This window comes from Myotis yumanensis, unplaced genomic scaffold, assembly GCF_028538775.1.
Source record: "Myotis yumanensis isolate MYYU_CA2020_CCGP unplaced genomic scaffold, mMyoYum1.0.hap1 SCAF_12, whole genome shotgun sequence".
Lineage (NCBI taxonomy): Eukaryota > Metazoa > Chordata > Mammalia > Chiroptera > Vespertilionidae > Myotis > Myotis yumanensis.
In genome coordinates this window covers 29,487,105-29,503,570 of record NW_027223763.1, presented here as the reverse complement: position 1 = coordinate 29,503,570, position 16,466 = coordinate 29,487,105, and the positions used below count along the sequence as shown (strand labels likewise).

The 16,466-nt window shown below is 52.7% G+C and overlaps 1 protein-coding gene across 2 annotated transcripts; it reads right to left on the bottom strand.

Annotated features, from left to right (window-relative positions):
* Nucleotides 1-13,872: 13,872 nt before the first annotated feature.
* Nucleotides 13,873-15,604, bottom strand: RPP25L (ribonuclease P/MRP subunit p25 like). 2 transcript variants are annotated; one of them, XM_070430136.1, is made up of 2 exons: nt 15,540-15,604; nt 13,873-14,706 (listed from the first exon to the last, which is right to left on the bottom strand). In XM_070430136.1, exon 2 carries the CDS (start codon nt 14,674-14,676, stop codon nt 14,185-14,187), a length of 492 nt encoding a protein of 163 aa, XP_070286237.1. In that variant the 5' UTR covers nt 14,677-14,706; nt 15,540-15,604; the 3' UTR covers nt 13,873-14,184. The 2 variants fall into 2 exon arrangements, with proteins under 2 accessions (XP_070286237.1, XP_070286236.1); XM_070430135.1 differs by lacking the exon at nt 15,540-15,604 and adding an exon at nt 15,439-15,526.
* Nucleotides 15,605-16,466: the final 862 nt, after the last annotated feature.

The window sequence follows — 16,466 nt, the reverse complement described above, 5'->3', positions numbered from 1 at the left end:
GGCACATACCCACCTGGCTGCCCAGTTACAAACACACACTCACACATGGGCTCTGTGCCTTCCCTACGAACGTCAGGCACATCCTCAGGTAAAGTCACACGCCCCGTCTCAAGGAGTCAAACGCCTATATTTAACCTCCATGTGGCACCCTGGGAGTCAGGGTCCCTGCTTGGGGCTGGGAGCTGGAGGGCCCAGAAGGGCGAAACTCCCCGATTCACACGCTTATTCCACCCTGAGACGGCACACGTGGACACAGGCGCCCAGCCATGGACTCAGCCACACCGCATGTCACACACTCTCTCAATCACACTGGGGTTTGGCGGATTGGGGCGGGCTCCAGGAGGCGGTTACGTAAACACCCTCCTCGCTCCCCCTCGCTCCTCCTCACCACCCCCCTGCTTCCTCACGCAGTGCCAGCGCCCGGGGCGGCTTGGCCGAGGCCCGGGAACAGCTCGGCCTCGCGGAGGCTCCAGGCGCCGAGAAATCCGATCCTGACACAGCCCTAGGCCGAGCAAGGGAGGGGGGCCCAGAGCACCCACACACGCGCGCGCGCGCGCGCACACACACACATACACACACACACACACACTCACACACACACTCAGGGTGCAGCCCAGCCCCCCCACCCCCACCCCCGGACCACTCACTTCCATCCTGAGGCGGCTCCCAGCACCAGCCTGGAACAGCACTAGGCCCACTCACAACACACCCATCCTCTGGAATCCTGTCATCTGAACCTCCACCTAAGTGTGCCCTGACCTTCCAACCTCTGGCACCAGAAAACAGCAAAGATTCCTAAAGGTAGAGAATCCGCGAGGGCCAAAGCCCTCAGGGAGAATGTACACAGTCAGCCTGGAATTGCCCCTCATTTCTCAGGAGCTGACTCCTCTTCCCCGTCCCCTCTAAAGCCACCCTGATAGAAAGAGGTGATTTCACTCCTGTTCCAGACCCCTCCACCCCCCGCTCAGATCTGCTGCCAGCTGATCCCAATATATTCTCTCAGAATTCCAAATTACTTGAGAGATCCAAATCCTCCCCTCCTTCTCTTTAACATCCTTCCTTCCTCCTTAGTTGGAAGTTCTAACTCTAGTCTAACCCCAGTTCCTTCTGTTTTAGGAGCCCCTGTTCTATGGCAGAAGGAAGCTTGAGGGCAACCTGAGACACTGAGGATGAAATCTCCCAAAAGGAGGGAGGATTAAGGCTCAGGAAACCCCTGGAAGTCCAGAGTCTAAGAGAAGGGGAGAGAACGTCCATGCCTGCCCCCCAGCATAAACCCCCTCCTCACTCTGCAGCCCAGACTCTTTTTTATTTTTTAAATATAATAGCTTTTGAGTATCTGCCTGCGCTGCTGAGGCCCAGGCAAAAAGGGAATTTCCCCCTAAGTTCTCTGTTAATGAACAAAACATTTCATGTTGAAATGTCTCCTCTGCCCCCAGCCCAGTGTTTCCAGGGTCCCCCAGCCTGACCAAGCAGGGGGACCACTAGGATGGAAATAACAGAATAATGGATAGCCCCTGGGGAAGCATAATTTACATTGGGGGGCATATTTTTCATAAATAATTACGGTGGCTTTTTTTCCCCCACTTTTGGCTAAAATTACCCACTCCTGTGGCAGCGTCCCAGAAAGGGCGGCAGAAAGGGCGGCCGGAGCTGTCCCAAGGCCCAGGACATGGCCCCCCTCCCCTGGGCAAGGAGCCTTCTCCAAGTTGTTTTCCTGGTCTCTTCCTCTTGGATGTTTTTTTGATTATTAATCACATTTTCCATCCACAAGCTTGCTCCAGACCCCCTCCCCCTGGGGTCAGGGTTGGACAGAGGAAGGTGGGGCAGGCTCCAGGAGGATGAGGTGGGGACAAGATGGACAGTGACCCCTGGTTTTGGCTAACCTGAAAGAGGCTGTCACAGATCCTGTCCTCACCATCCTGGTACATAGTAGGACCTTAATTAACACAAGTGGAGTGAATGAATAAACAGGTATCTAGCTTTCACAGCACACAGCTGGCAATGGAAGGCAAAGCCCCTAGTGTTGGTCTCCTGAAGCTACAGATAGGGAAACAGCTCAGAAAGGGAGAGTCACCTGCCCAGAGTCACACAGCAAGTTAGTGCCAGGGCCAGAGCAGGACCCCAGGAATGCTGATGGCTCCCCCATTCATAAGGAAGTCAATAAATATTTATGGAGCACCTAGTAAATGCCAGGCATTGATCTAAGTGATTGGATACAGCACTGAACTAATAAAAAATCCCTGCCCTATCAAGGATGTGGAGCAGCTAGAACTCCACACTCTGCTGGTACAAGTATAAGCTGGTACAACCACTTTGAAACACTGTTTGGCAAGATCTGCTAAGCTGAACATATGTATACCCTATGACCCAGCAATTCCACTCCTAGATATATACCCAGAAGAAATCATTGTAAAATTCACAAAGAACATTCATAGCAGTTTTATTCATAATAGCCTCAAACTGGAAACTATTCAAATGGATGCATGCATTGTGATATAATAACAGCAATGGAAAAGAATCAACTATAGCTACACACAACAAAAATGGATAGAGCTCACAGACAAAATGTTAAGCAAAGGGGGGGAAAAGAACTAGACTTAAAAGAATACATATTGAGTGATTTCATTTATATAAAGCTCAAAAACAGGCAAAATTCTCTTATGGTGATAGAAGTTGGAATTGCAGTTATCTTTGTTGGGGGGAGGGTGCAACAGTGTACAACATATGTCAAAATTTGAGCTGTGCACATAAGGTTTGTGCATTTTACTGTTTACTTTTTGCCTTAAAAAATATTTTAAAATCCCCTGCTCTCATGGGACTCACATTCTAGTCAGAGAAGATGGTGAGTATATAATTTATCCGTGTGAGAATGCAGTAGCTAACGCCATAGCCCCCTCAGGCAACAGGTGACAGCCTAAATGTCATCTAAGAGAAGCCTAGACGAAGCCCCTTTGTCCTCTCCCATAGCGCCATACCTTTTCCTTATAGTAGTTAGTATGACATTTTAAAAAATATATTTCATTGATTTTTTTACAGAGAGGAAGGGAGAGGGATAGAGAGTTAGAAACATTAATGAGAGAGAAACATCGATCAGCTGCCTCCTGCACACCCCCTACTGGGGATGTGCCCGCAACCAAGGTACATGCCCTTGACCAGAATCGAACCCGGGACTCTTCAGTCCTTAGGCCAAGGCTCTATCTACTGAGCCAAACCAATCAGGGCAACATTTACCTACCTAGTTACTTGTGTGGTGCCTGTGTGAGCTCCATCTTCTGAAACCTCTGAGCTAGGTCTGCCATAGAACAGGGGCTTCTAAAACTTAAAATAGGTTTAAACAGATCATGAATGATGCAAGGAAGCAAGCAGGAAACATCGACCTGGGAGTCAAGTCCCAGGGCACAGAGAGGAAGCCCATCTGGGTGCTTCACAGCCTCGAGGGATGGGAAACAGGGTTTGGTATCCAGCCAGGGATTAAACAGAGACCCAGAAGGCAGGCTGAGAGGCTCAGAGACCACATCCTGAAGCACCTTTGTTGCCAAGGCCACGCAGGCCTGGAAAGGCATAAAGTAGGTGAGGAGTGGAACCTGGTTTTTGTTTTAGAGAGATCATTCAGAAAGGGTGGTGAGAAAGGCTAAGGCTGGAAGCGGGGCTGCCAGGGAGGAGGTATTTGCAGTGACCCATAGGCGAGAGACCTCCAGCCTGATCTGGGGCAGGGCCATAGGGCTCAAGACAGAGGACAGGAGGCACTCAGATTCATCTTCTCCATTTGCTCCCATGAACCCTGGAGGAACCCCATGTCACTCTTTACATAGAGAACAGGCCCCAAGACACTTAGTTCAGTGTCTGCTCTCCCCAGAGCCCTCCTCCTGGGTGCTCCTGTGGTCTGGGTGAAGTTTGGGAAGAGAAGCAGATAGAGGATGGGTAGAGACCCAGAGGAGAGGCACAGGGAGGATGGGGACACTAGGGGCCTATATGTGTTTGAAGGTGGGAACAGGGGCACAGACTTGCAAAATCACAGATGCAGTTTTTCATGTTGTGCTGCAAAAATTTGCATGAAACTAATTCCCTGCTCAGAAGCACAAAGTCCCTCCCTTCCCCCTCTCTCCCTCCTTCTTTCCCTCCCTTCCCTCCCCAGTGGGCCCTGATCTCCTTCACTACCCATTCTTCATGGAGGAGGCATATGTCTTCAGAGGACTGTCTCCTTCCAGTGCCAGCCCAGAGTCTGATCTTGATCCCTGCTGCTGTAAAGCTGCCTCCCTGATAACGGGGATTTCCAAACAGGACTGATGAACTGGTGGCCATGTGGCCCCAAGATTGGCTCCCTCCCTTGTCTTCCACAGCTCCATTCCCAGCCAGCCTGTATTCTCCCAGGGCGGGGGGGGGGGGGGGGGGGGGGGGCGCTCTCAATCTACCCCACCCCACCCCCTTGAAACTCAACTTCTGTGTTTTGTTAGAGAAAAATTAGAGAATTGAAGACAATGTCACAGATACCCAGGCCCAGGGAAACAAATAGAGATGGGCTGTGGGGGGTTACGGGGGAGGGGGTATGTGTGTGTGCGGGGGGGGGGGGGGGGGGCAGGGAGTCGAAAAGAGAATCAAATTCAGTTTAACAGACATTTATTAGCACCTACTGTGTGCCAGGCACAGAGGGAACATTGTATACAAAAGCACAGATGACTGGGAGATGACAGTGCCATTCACTGAGCTGGAGAGAGAGTTGGGGCTTGACATGCCCAGTTGAATGTGGGATGATGGCCAGGAGGGGCAAGGAGGGAAGAACAGAGAAGCTGAGAGGGCTCACTGGATGGCTGAAGGTGTGTTGTCCCGTCCAACAGCTCCCAGTGCCCTCAGTACCCTCTGCACTAGTGCTGGTTGCATGGGCATTCGTCAGAGTCTTACACTGACCTGGGCACCATGAGGATGCTGGGAGAGAACAAGATCAGGGAGCAGGGAGAGGGTGTGATGAAAGGCAGGGGAGGAAAGGGTTGCAGCTGAAATCCTGGGAACCGTGATTAAAAGACAGAGGGGTTCATCCTAGCCAGTTTGGCTCAGTGGATAGAGTGTCGGCCCATGGACTGAAGGGTCCTGGGTTCAATTCCGGTCAAGGGCGCATACCTCAGTTGCAGGCTTGATCCCCAGCCCTGGTTGGGGTGTGTGTGGGAGGCAACCAATTGATGTGTCTCTCTCACATCGATGTTTCTCTCTGTCTTTCGCTCTCCTTTCCAATCTCGCCAAAAATCAATGAAAAGATATCCTCGGTTGAGGATTTTTTAAAAAGGAGACAGAGCGGTTCAAGGAGAGCCAGGAGTCAGGGTTGTTACAGGACCAAAAAGAAGCCAGGTGAGGCCAGAATGGGCCCTGGGCTTTAGAGCTGGGAGTGAGATGGGGCCAGTGGGACCGAGCTGGTGCCATGGAGCTGGCTGCTGTATACCCTCCACCAGGGGCCCATGAGCACAGTGTAGGCCCCTTCTTCCCCAGCCTTCCTGCTGCCCCCAGAGCCCTTCTTGGTCTGGGGTCCTCTCCCAGACCAAGAGGTAAGAAGAGGATGAGAACAAACTGCCCTGCCCCCAGTCTTCCACCCCTGAGCCTTGGTTTCCGGCCTTCCCAGGAGGGTCCTGAGCCTTCCTCTAGCTTGGGAGCCTACAGTGGTCAGGGAATCCTGGGGGCCCTGGCGGTAATTGAAACCAGGACTAAGACATTAGAAACCATAACGTGGACTCCCCAGCTCCCCCAGGATAGCTCCTGGTTTTCTTCTCTCCCCCATCCTCCCGGCTGCTGACAGCTCAGCTCTCCAGGCCCCCACCAGCTGGGCCAATGACCCTTCTCCCCAAACCAACTAGAAGGAGCCTCCAAACCAGAAGGCACCCAAAGCCAGCCTTCGGGACCTCTTCTCTGTGCTCAGACAACCCCAGTGTATGGTAGACTAATCTTCATATCGAGTTATCCCCAAATTCTCATCTTAATCTTTTATTGCAGAACGTATCCCAGGGGGTTAAAGTTAGACAATGGAAAGGATTTTTCAATAGAGAAAGAGAAGAGAAAGGTAGGAGATGTGGGGCAGGAGTACCTCTCAACCAGCAGGTGCTCAGTAAACGTGTGGGGAAGAGAGGATGAGTCTCAAAGCCCGGGCACCACCAGAACAAGGTGCTGGCTGGGCCGGATCTGAAGCACAAGCAGGACAGGCTGCTCGCCAGGGGGGCAGGAAGGAGGAAGGGATTCTGAGGCCTGGAGTTCCCCTTTCATATCTCTCTCTCTCTCTCTCTCTCTCTCTCTCTCTCTCTCTCTCTCTGCTCTGATGTCTTTCTCTGTCTCTCTCTCCCTCTGTGTCTCTCTGACAGAAAGAACAGAAAGCCTCATGTCTGTGGGCCTGATGGGAAAGCCCTCCCCCTGCCAGATGAGTCCTGGACTCCAGAGTCCCCAGGAGTGCTGGTATGAGAATCGGTCCCCACCTCTGTCCCTGTATCTGTCTCTCGCCTTGGCTCTTCAGTGGAGCAAAGGGCTCAAATACCTAACTCCACCACTGACTGGCTTTGTGGCCTCAGGCAAGTGATGTAATGTCTCTGTGCCTCAATTGCCTCCGGAGTAAAATGGCATCATAACAGTGCATATTTCCTAAGACTCTTGTGAAGATGCAATTAAATGAGATAATCCAGTCAAGTGTTTAGCACCAGCCTGGTGGGCACTGGAGTCTCCTTCATCTGCAGGCTTTGGCTTTCTCCCCACGGATGTCTCTATGTCTCTCCTTCTCCCTGTCTGTCTTTCTCCCCATCTTCTCTATCTACATTACCCTCTGCCTCTCAGTCTTTGTCTCTCCACCTTTCTCCTGATCTTTTTTCTCTCCCTGCATCTGCCTCTGTCTGAAGCCCACCCCCCACCCCCAGCAAGCCCTGTTTGACCCTGTTCCAACCCCCATTGGCTCAACTGGCCCAGGTGGGGTGGGATGGGATGTCTGGGAGGTTTTTAATTCAAACATGGAATTCCTGGAAGCAAGATCACGCCTGGGCCTGAATGTGGGTGAATCACAGTCGATGGGAAGAGTGATTGTGTCTGTGTTCTTTCTGGAGGGGAGGAAAGCTGGGGGCTCAGCCTGGCAGCCTCCTGGAGGAAGGGGGACTTGCCCTGACTGCACTGACCGCCCCCACACTTGGGCCCAAGCCAGACCCCCCATGTCTAATGCCTGCCTGGAGGTAAGGCAATCTGCCCAGAGTCCAGAACCAAAAGGGGAAGCCCTCCGCCTCTACATAAGGTGGCTTACCTGCCCTCAAAGTACTCTGGCCCATCCTCACCCCAAGTCCTGCTCTGAGCTTCCCATACCCCATCCCAAACCCTGTATGGAGGCATGCTGCCTCCATAGATCCAGCTTCTCTTGTCTCTATCTCTTTCTCTATTAACCTTGGTCCATGACTTTGGCAGCTGCATATGCTTTATATTTTCAAACTGAGGCTGCCAGGGATAGGAAAGTATGGGGCTGAAGAATCTTGTGTTCTTCGCCTGGACCAAAGAGCCTCTTCTTGTGGAGGTGGGGGGACATGAAAAGTCCAGATGTAATTTCTATATCACTGTGGATCTGTGAAGGCAGAGAATGGTGTAGGACAGGTGCCCTATGCTCTAGCTGGTTTGGCTTAGTGGAGAGAGCATTGGCCTGTGAACCAAAGGACACATACGTTGGTAGCAGGCTCCTCCCCAGCCTGGTCAGGGGCATGCAGGAGGCAACCAATCAATGTGTTGCTCTCACATCAATGTTTCTCTCTGTCTTTCCCTCTCTCTTCTGCTCTCCCTAAAAATCAATGGGAAAATATCCTCGCAATGGAAAAAATAAAATAAAAGCAAAATAGGTGCTCTAGAACTATAAAGCAAATGAAGGCAGGCACACAAAGGGCCTCAAATAGGGAATTGGATGGCTGAGACGATAGCAGACAGGAGCATGGATAGACCGTGGGAAGACTCCTGCTTGACTCTGTGGCTTAGCAAAGAGGCTTCTCTGGGGGCTAGGATTGGTCTCAACTAGCCCCAGACACCCCCATACCTGGGCCCCAGCCAGACCCCTCACGTCAGCCCTTGGGCAAAGGGCCAGATGTGTGAACCATTAAGACCTGTCTCTCAGTTCCCATTCCCTACACATCATTTCCTCAAGGTGCTCACCACCTTCACGGAGAGAGAGCTGAGACTGCCGATCCAGAGAGGGAGGAACACTAGGCAGGGTCACTCAGCAGGCCCAGGCTGGGACAGGAGCCCTGGTGTCCTGGCAGCCAGCCTGGGCCTGTCACAGAGTTCCTGTGACAGCACTGTGACGGGCCAGCCTGGAAAAGGGATTGTATGTGGGGAGAGCACCTAGGAATCCTTGAACATGTGGGCAGCTGTGCCAGGGGTGGAACATCCCATCAGGCAAGGACAGATGTGCAGTTTCCTGGTCTTCCCATCAGTTAGAGACAAGCATTGGGATAAGAGATTCAAAGAGACAGGTCAGAGCAAAAGAGAGGCAGGAGATCCTGGGAGAGAGACCAAGAAATAGACACAATCAGAGACAGTCAGGCACAAAAATAGAGATACAGAGAAAGAAAGGTGTGAGTCAGAGACACAGAGACCAGGAGATGCAGGAGGGAGACCCATGGGATTAGACACAGAGACAGAGACAGGGAGACACATGAAGTCAGGGAGAAAACAGTGTATCAGAGTCACAGAACAACAGTGATATGGAGTCAATGATATACAGACACGGACAGAGATTGAGAAACAAACAAACAAACAAACACCACCCCCCCCCCCCAAAAAAACCCACAGGAGAGATAAATAGAGATGGAGAAGACAGAGAGAGATAGAGACAAAGATAAAGACAGAAGGATCAAGAGAGGCAGAGAAATGGAGAGAGAGCAAGGCAAAGGGAGACAAAGACAGAGTGAGGCAAAGAAAGAGATCAAAACAGCAGGAATGGGAAGAGCGAAGGACAGAGGAGAGTCTCCTTTTCTCCCGTCTCTCCAGCCTGGTTTCCCCAGGGTTTGGGCCCCCCTTGCTTTTCTTTGGTTTCCATAGCAACAGGGAGGGCAGCACCAAATTTGCATATACATTTACATCCTTTCTTTCTGCATAATTCAACAGGTTCTGTGCATATTCATGAGACTGTAAGTGAAGGTGACTCTCCCAGCCCCTGCTCAAAACCTGGCTCTGATGCTCCCTGCATGTAGTACACGGCCATGGCTCCAGACCCCTCCTCCACCCCCCCACTGACTCTGACCTGTCCCTGCCAGACCGACCCTGCTAACAACATTCCCCCTTGCTCCCCAAGCAATGCCTTGCACTCCCCTCCCTCCACACCTTTCCTCAGGTGATGCCCCTCCGCCTGCCTTGGGATGCCCTTCCCTCAGTATGAGTATTGCCAATGGTACATGTGCATGCATGCACTCACTCACATGTGCTCACATGTGTGTACACATGAATTCTGGTGCAGGGAGTGACCAATGCTCACCCTGGCTCCCTGGTGGAGGAGGCTCCTAAGTCACACGTCTGTCTGGGTGTTTCTGTCAAAGAAGGGAGTTCATGAAAGGATCACTGGGGTGTAGGCTGAGCTCAAGGCTGACAGATCTACAGAGAGGAACCTAGGACACTGTGGCCTCCATGTGGAAACTGACAGCCCCAGGTTCTAGCCAGAATAATCATAGCTAGAATAGAGCCAAAAGGAGCCTCAAGAACAGAAGGACTGCGGTGGCTCAAATGGTGGGGGAGAGCGTACTGGGCCAAGAATCCTTTCAAAGTGCCAGGTCTTGAAAATTCTTGTGGGCAAGGTGGGGCTTCTCTGGGGCCTGATACAGCCATATTTTGGTTTCACCATCTCCCCCTGGATGCCTATGACAGCCTCCTCACTGCTCTTCCTGCCCTGTGCCCTCAACCCACCTTCCACACTGTAGCAGCCAGAGCTATCTAATACTAATCTTATATTTGACAGCACTTCCTTCTTAAAGCCTTCAGTGACTTTCCATTACCCTAAAGAAAAAGTCCAAGCTCCTTAGCCAGGCACTGAGGCCCTTCCAGTCTGGTCCCCCCTCACATCTGAGCCTCATTCCTCAAGCTCCTGCCTTGAACTTCAAACTCCAGTGATCACTTCTCTGCTCCTCTCACCTCTATGTCTTAGTTCATGCCTGCACTTTACCCAGAATGCCCTTTCCACTTCTTTCTCTCGATTCTATACAAGCATCACTTCCTCTTCTTCTTTGCCTGTCCCTAAAGATTGGACAAGGGGCTCTGAACTCTTGAAGTCTAATGAACTTCCCTAATCGCTGAACTCATCACACCAATAGTGAAATTATCTGTACGAGTATATGTGGTTATAGTCTTCATGGGACTGGAGGCTCCAAACCCAGTGATGTTTGTTACATTATGGGTGATCATTAACTGTTTGTTGAATAACTGAGAAGTCACTGCGCCCACTGAGGGCCAAATTTCAAGCCTAGACTATCCTCTCTGTCTTGACATTCCTGGGGACCTCTGCAGACAGCAAAAGGAAGGGATGGGCTATCCCTTTGAGAATGCTACCACCTCGTGGCCAGACTCGGAAGTGCAGCCAGACTTCACCCCAGTGTAAATACCCAAGTGGGAGCTGGAGATATCCTACAGAACGAGGCCTGATCCATGAGCTCCAGGCTGGTGATCTAGTCTAGACAAACAGAGGGGAATGGGGAGGTAGGCCCTGAGGAATGCTCCAAGCCCAGCATTGGTATCCTTTGAACATTCTTGACGAGTTCCTAACAGACAGAATGGGAAGAGCAAAGGCTCAGAGGCAGAAAAGTCTCATGTTATATGGGAAGAGTGAGGCATTAGTGTGACCAGAGCCCAGGGTCCCAAGGGACCAAACCAAAGATGAGCTGAGCCATGGCAGTGACCAATCAAGGGGATCCTTTAAGGCTACCCAGTGAATTAATTTGAATCTTGCCCACTAATCTGGGCATGGGATGAGATCTGGGTGTGGTGACATACGTGGAGGCTCAATATTCATTCATTCACTCATTAAATACTTATTAAGCACCTACTTTGTTCAAGATCCTCAGGTTAGCCCTAGCCTGTTTGGCTCAGTGGATAGAGCATCAGGCTGTGGACTGAAGGGTCCCGGGTTCGATTCCAGTCAAAGGCGCATGTACCTCGGTTGCAGGCTCGATCCCCTGCCCTGGTCGGGGCGTGTACGGGAGGTAACCAATGGACGTGTCTCTCTCACATAGATGTTTCTCTCTCTGTCTCTCCCCAGCCTCCTTCCCTTCCACTCTCTCTGAAAATCTATGGAAAAAAATGTCCTCCAGTGAAGATTAACAACAAAAATTAAAAAGATCCTTAGGTTACATCATTCAACAAAGCAAAAATTCCTGCTAATTTGGAGCTAACATTCTCATCAGGAGGAGACAGATAAACAAAAACATGAAAGAAGTAAATTATATTTAAAATATTTTAAAAATGGGGGGGAGCAGGATAAGGAAAATCAGAAGCTTTGTCCGTCAGCCTGCAAACATGTTCAAATCTCTGCCAGCTCATTAAAAATAAATAAAATTCTCTCTGTAGTCTACATTCCTCTCCAGCTATTTATCACCTCTCTCCACCAATTCACAATCCAACTTCTTGAAAGAGCTGTTTAGGAGTGGCATAACCTTTTCTTTTTAAAAAAAATATATTTTTATTGATTTCAAAGAGGAAGGGAGAGGGAGACAGAGAGAAAAACATCAATGATGAGAGACTGGCTGCCTCCTGCACACCCCACACTAGGGATTGAGCCCGCAACCCGGGCATGTGTCTGTGACTTCCTGATTCTTCGGTTGACGCTCAACCACTGAGCCATGCCAGCTGGGCATGCACAACCTTTTCTTAAAAAAAAAAAAAATGGAGGCAAATGACATACTGCAGTGGCTTTAACAATAGAGTAGAAAAAAACAAGCCCAAATACCTGAATCAGCACTTATACACAACTCAAGCTCTTTCCAACCGCTAAAGGCCTCACTTCTCTCTGCTCCCTCCCCACATTTCCTTTTCTAGGCCCCAGTTGGGCCCTATAAAAAACAAGGAGAGAAAAAGCCCCAGAATCACTAGCCATCCCTTCCTCGGCCTGTTGCCTATCTCCTGATTCCCTGAGTTGCAGACCCTGTTCTTCCCAAGAGATCTTGACCCCAGCTCAGTTTCTCTCCACACTACCCCTACCATCACCCTGGAGATCCCAGGTGGTCCTCTGATGAGGACCTAATTGGGAGCCCCTCCTAGATACCCAGAGCTTGTGATGCACCTTACTGAATCATTCCTTCAGCACAGGTCACCATGCTTATTCCACATGATCATTCCACTGTGGCCACAGCAGGGTGGATCAGGATGGGATGCTGAGCCAAAGACCAATAGTCTGCAAGTAGCCTGGTTCCAAAGTTCTGGGGACCAATGACACTCAAAGAGCTGTCAATGGTAGAAGACACCAGTGGAGATGCTCAGAGAAAAGACAATATACAGAAACTGGGAGGAAGTGAAAAACCTAGATTAGCCACAGAGAATAGGGAGAAGTCAGGCAGTTGCTGGTAGCAAGACACCTGAGTCACCACCACGGTCCCTAGGGGTATACTGGATGCTTCATGACCCTCTACATTTGAGAGGCCTGGCCAGGCAGCTCCTGAGTTTCCCCCGTCTCTCCTAATATCCCCTGAACCTCCATCATCTGCCTCTCCCTCAGGGTCTTCCACATCACTCTGGGCAACATACCTTGGAAAGCAAAGGGTGATGCAGTGTTCAAAGTTTTGACCACAACCTGCTGGTCCTGTGGTCCCCTCATCCCTGCTCTAAGCCCTATTGAGGCCTCAAGTCCCCCCAACTCTGTCTTCCCCAACACCTCAACCCCTCCTGCCCGCACTCAGTCAAACATCACTTCAACACTCAAGTTGCTGAGCCCACCCTGCTACAACATGAGCTCAAAAGAACCCTAACTTTGTGCTTTCCTGGTGACTGAACACCAAGGCTACTAGACACATTGGAGACCTCAAAATCCAGTGGGAAGACTTATCAGGAGGATCACTTCCTAAGTTATGTCTAACCAGTATGCTTTACACTTGAAACTAATATTTTGAACATCAAATGTAATATTTTTTAAAAAATCCAGTGAGAGACCCAATTGGCTCACCTCTTCACTGAGTCCACCACTGCCCACAATCCTGCTCTGGTCCCTGCAGGCCCCTGGTTACCACTGCAATCTTTACCTCTTCCCTCATGCCCCTGACCTGACCACAGTGAATCTAAGAGTGTAAAGCCAGTGTGAGGCAGAAAAGCAGCAGCCAGGGGTAAAAAGGCAAAGATGAAACCTGGAGGGGAGATATGAGATGAAGGTATGTTTTTAAGATAAGAAAAAGCACGTTTGTAGGCTGAGTCATTAATAATTAGGCAATTAATATTTACATAGCACTATATGCCCAGGTAGTATCTAAGAGTTACATGTGTGTATTTCTACATCCAATCCTCATAAAAACCCTATGAGGTAAGCACTATATCCTGTTTTATGGATGAGAACACTAAGGCACAAAGCAGTAACTTACTAATAATCTAGAGGCAGAATCAGGATTCAAATCTAGACAGTCTGGTGCCTGAGACCATAATCTTAACCACTATTATATATGCCACAGACGGAGAAAAATGTCTGCCCTGGCAGAGTCCTTAAACCAGCCCAAAGCGCACAGTAGGCCCACCCAGGGATCTAGATATAGTCAGTCAGGTTACTGTTTGAGGCTTGTTAATGACTAGATCCTCCCAGCAATAGCCTGAGCCTACTCTTCCTGTCTCCAGCCTCTGAGCTCCTGGGGGACAAGGACAGAGACCTCCACCCCCTTAACCCCATTTCCACATAGCAGGCCAAGCAGAGGGAGGCTCATCAGACAGACAAACGGCAGAACTTTTATTTCCTAACCCCCTCCCTGGACCTCTGTCTGCAGGCAGATCAGAGGCGCTGCCGATGGAAGGCAGAGTAAGCCCTTCTTCAGCAACCAGAACCCAGCTGAGAGCCCACACCTGTCACTCTTTGTAGCAGCCCCTTGCATACGCCAGAGGGAAGGGGAATCAGCACAGGGAGGCCCACTGCTGTGGACTCAAGTCTTGCTGGGGATGTTGAGCAGCTGTAGAGGCTTCCAGAGAAGGCACAGCCACCCTAGACATTCAGGCTTGGAGAACAGCCTGCTCAGCTGGTCTTCAGGACCGCGTGTCTCGAGCCCTTCTTCGGGGTCGGGGGCCACAGCTGGAGCTAGGCGTGGGGCCCAGGCCAGGGGGTGCCCCTGGGGGCTGGTAGCCACTTTCATTGGGGTCCAGGGGGTCCAGGCTGAGCAGTACCCACACGGCAGGCACGTGTCGGCGCACTGTGAGGGGGTCTAGGCCCGTGTCCGGTGAGGCTGGTACCCAGCTGTCCTCAGTCTGCAGGAAGCGCAGCTTGGTCAGCTGGTGCAGGCCTGGTACCCGCCGCTTGACTATCTCGGCACAGCTGACAGCCTTCCCTGCAGCCCGGCCAGAACCCGAGAACACCACGTGTCTTGTGCTGCCGCCCTCCAAACGGCCCAGCACCAGCCCCAGCAGGTTGCGGATTTTGCTGCCGTCTCGGACCCGCATCTCCAGGGTGTCCGGAGGGAGCTGGGGCATCGGGGACGGCGCCGGGAGGTCCACGGAGCCGGCTTTGCGGTAGTGCTCCATCCCGGGGCTGCTGCCTGAGCTCACTGCCCGCTGCAAGGAGAATCGGGTGAACGCGCTGCAATGGGCCCCTGGCCACCCGCACCCTGGCTCCCCCGGACGCAGCCTGTTCCTCCTCCCAGATCTCCAGGAACAAGACCAAGGGCCATCCCGGCCTCGCCTTGGGAAGGGCGGGACCCCATACACCCCATCGCCCCGGACAGGCCATAACCCTCCCTCGGCCCGAGACTGAACCAAACTCCCGGAACACGGCCCTTTAAGGAAGGTCCCACTCCCTCAAGCTCCGAGGCAGAGGGGGGCCCTCGCCAAAATGCTCCTCGTGGGTGGGTGGGGAGAGATCAACCAAAGGCCTTGTGTGTATATACGCATAAGTCACGGGCACAGACATAGCGTGGGGAGGCCTGGGCGGGGCGGGCTCGAAGGAGTCAATGGTGGGGGGGACATATGTAATACTTTCAACAATAAATTATCCTTTAAAAACTCCTCAAAGACAGAACTAAGCCCTCCGTCGCACCGAAATCCCAGGGCAGGGCCGAGCAGCCCTCACCCGAGACTCCCGGTCATTCCCCCTAACCCGGTCACGGGGAGGGCAGAGGCGGGCGGGCGGTTGCTTGGGTAACTCCAGGCGTCGGCCCGCCGGCCTCTGCCGCCTCTATCGCCACACGTCGCCCCAGTGTCCCGCAGGCCGCACGGCCCAAAGCCGGCCTCTCCTGCCCGCCCCCCGCCTCCAGGTGACCCCCAACCCCGCTAGGTTCCGGCTCTCACCGCCGTGACTGCACGCGCCTCGAGCTCGATCCAAAGCCGGCCTCTCCTGCCCGCCCCCCGCCTCCAGGTGACCCCCAACCCCGCTAGGTTCCGGCTCTCACCGCCGTGACTGCACGCGCCTCGAGCTCGATCCAGAGCCAAGATGGCGCGCGGGCCGGGAGCGCGCCGAGGCCACGGGACCGCGCATGCCGGGTGGGGCGGGGGCGGGGGCGGGGCGGGATCTGGGGGCGTGGCCTGGCCTGGGGGCGGGGCCTGGCCTGAGGGGCGGGGCGGGATCTGGGGGTGGGGCGGGATGGGGCGGGGCGGGACCCGCGGAGTCTCCGCGGGAAAACTGGGTGACGCCGTCTATGCTGCCCCGCCTGGGGAAGCGGCCCTCCTGCTGGGGCGGGAGGGGGGGCCATCGGAGGTGTCCCGCGTCCGCAGGACGGGAAGGACTTGGCCCTTGCACGATGGCAGGCATGGCGTTGCTAGCTGAGCACACCGCGGCAGCAAAGGCGAAGCTGCGGGCTTCACTTTGACAGGGGCACGAGGCTCCGTTTAAAGTGGCTGCTGCGCGGGCGGAGCCTTGGTCGCCGAGCTCTGCGCTTTGACCGCATTCCGTGGGCACTAGCGGCCACGGGGGTTTTCTTCGGGGCCAGTCAAAATAGTTCGTGTGCACAGCTCACTCTGGCTGCAGCTAAGGGGGGGGGGGGGTAGGGGGCGGGTTGGAATTTGGCCGCAATGGCTAGTGACTCACAGGCCCCTGGGTCCCGGGGGTGTGGCCACTGAGACACGTCCGGTGCCGGGCTTATAATAGGCACTCGAATATTTGTTAAATGATTTGTTGAATGAACCAGACAAATGGCAGTGGGAAAGGAGAAATGCAGATTAAGTGGGGAGATATTAGGAGGTACGCATGGTGAGAAGGTGGCGATATTGGGGCAGAGGAGAGAAGGGCCTGGGCGGACTCCCAGTTTCAGACTTGGTTCGGACATGCGGAATCTGAGCTGCCTGAGGCCGCGCGGGTGGGATGACAGGGCCTTTGAGGA

Bases quoted from the DNA above. Each gene is read 5' to 3' on its own strand.
- RPP25L (XM_070430136.1), bottom strand. From the start codon at position 14,676: ATGGAGCACTACCGCAAAGCCGGCTCCGTGGACCTCCCGGCGCCGTCC.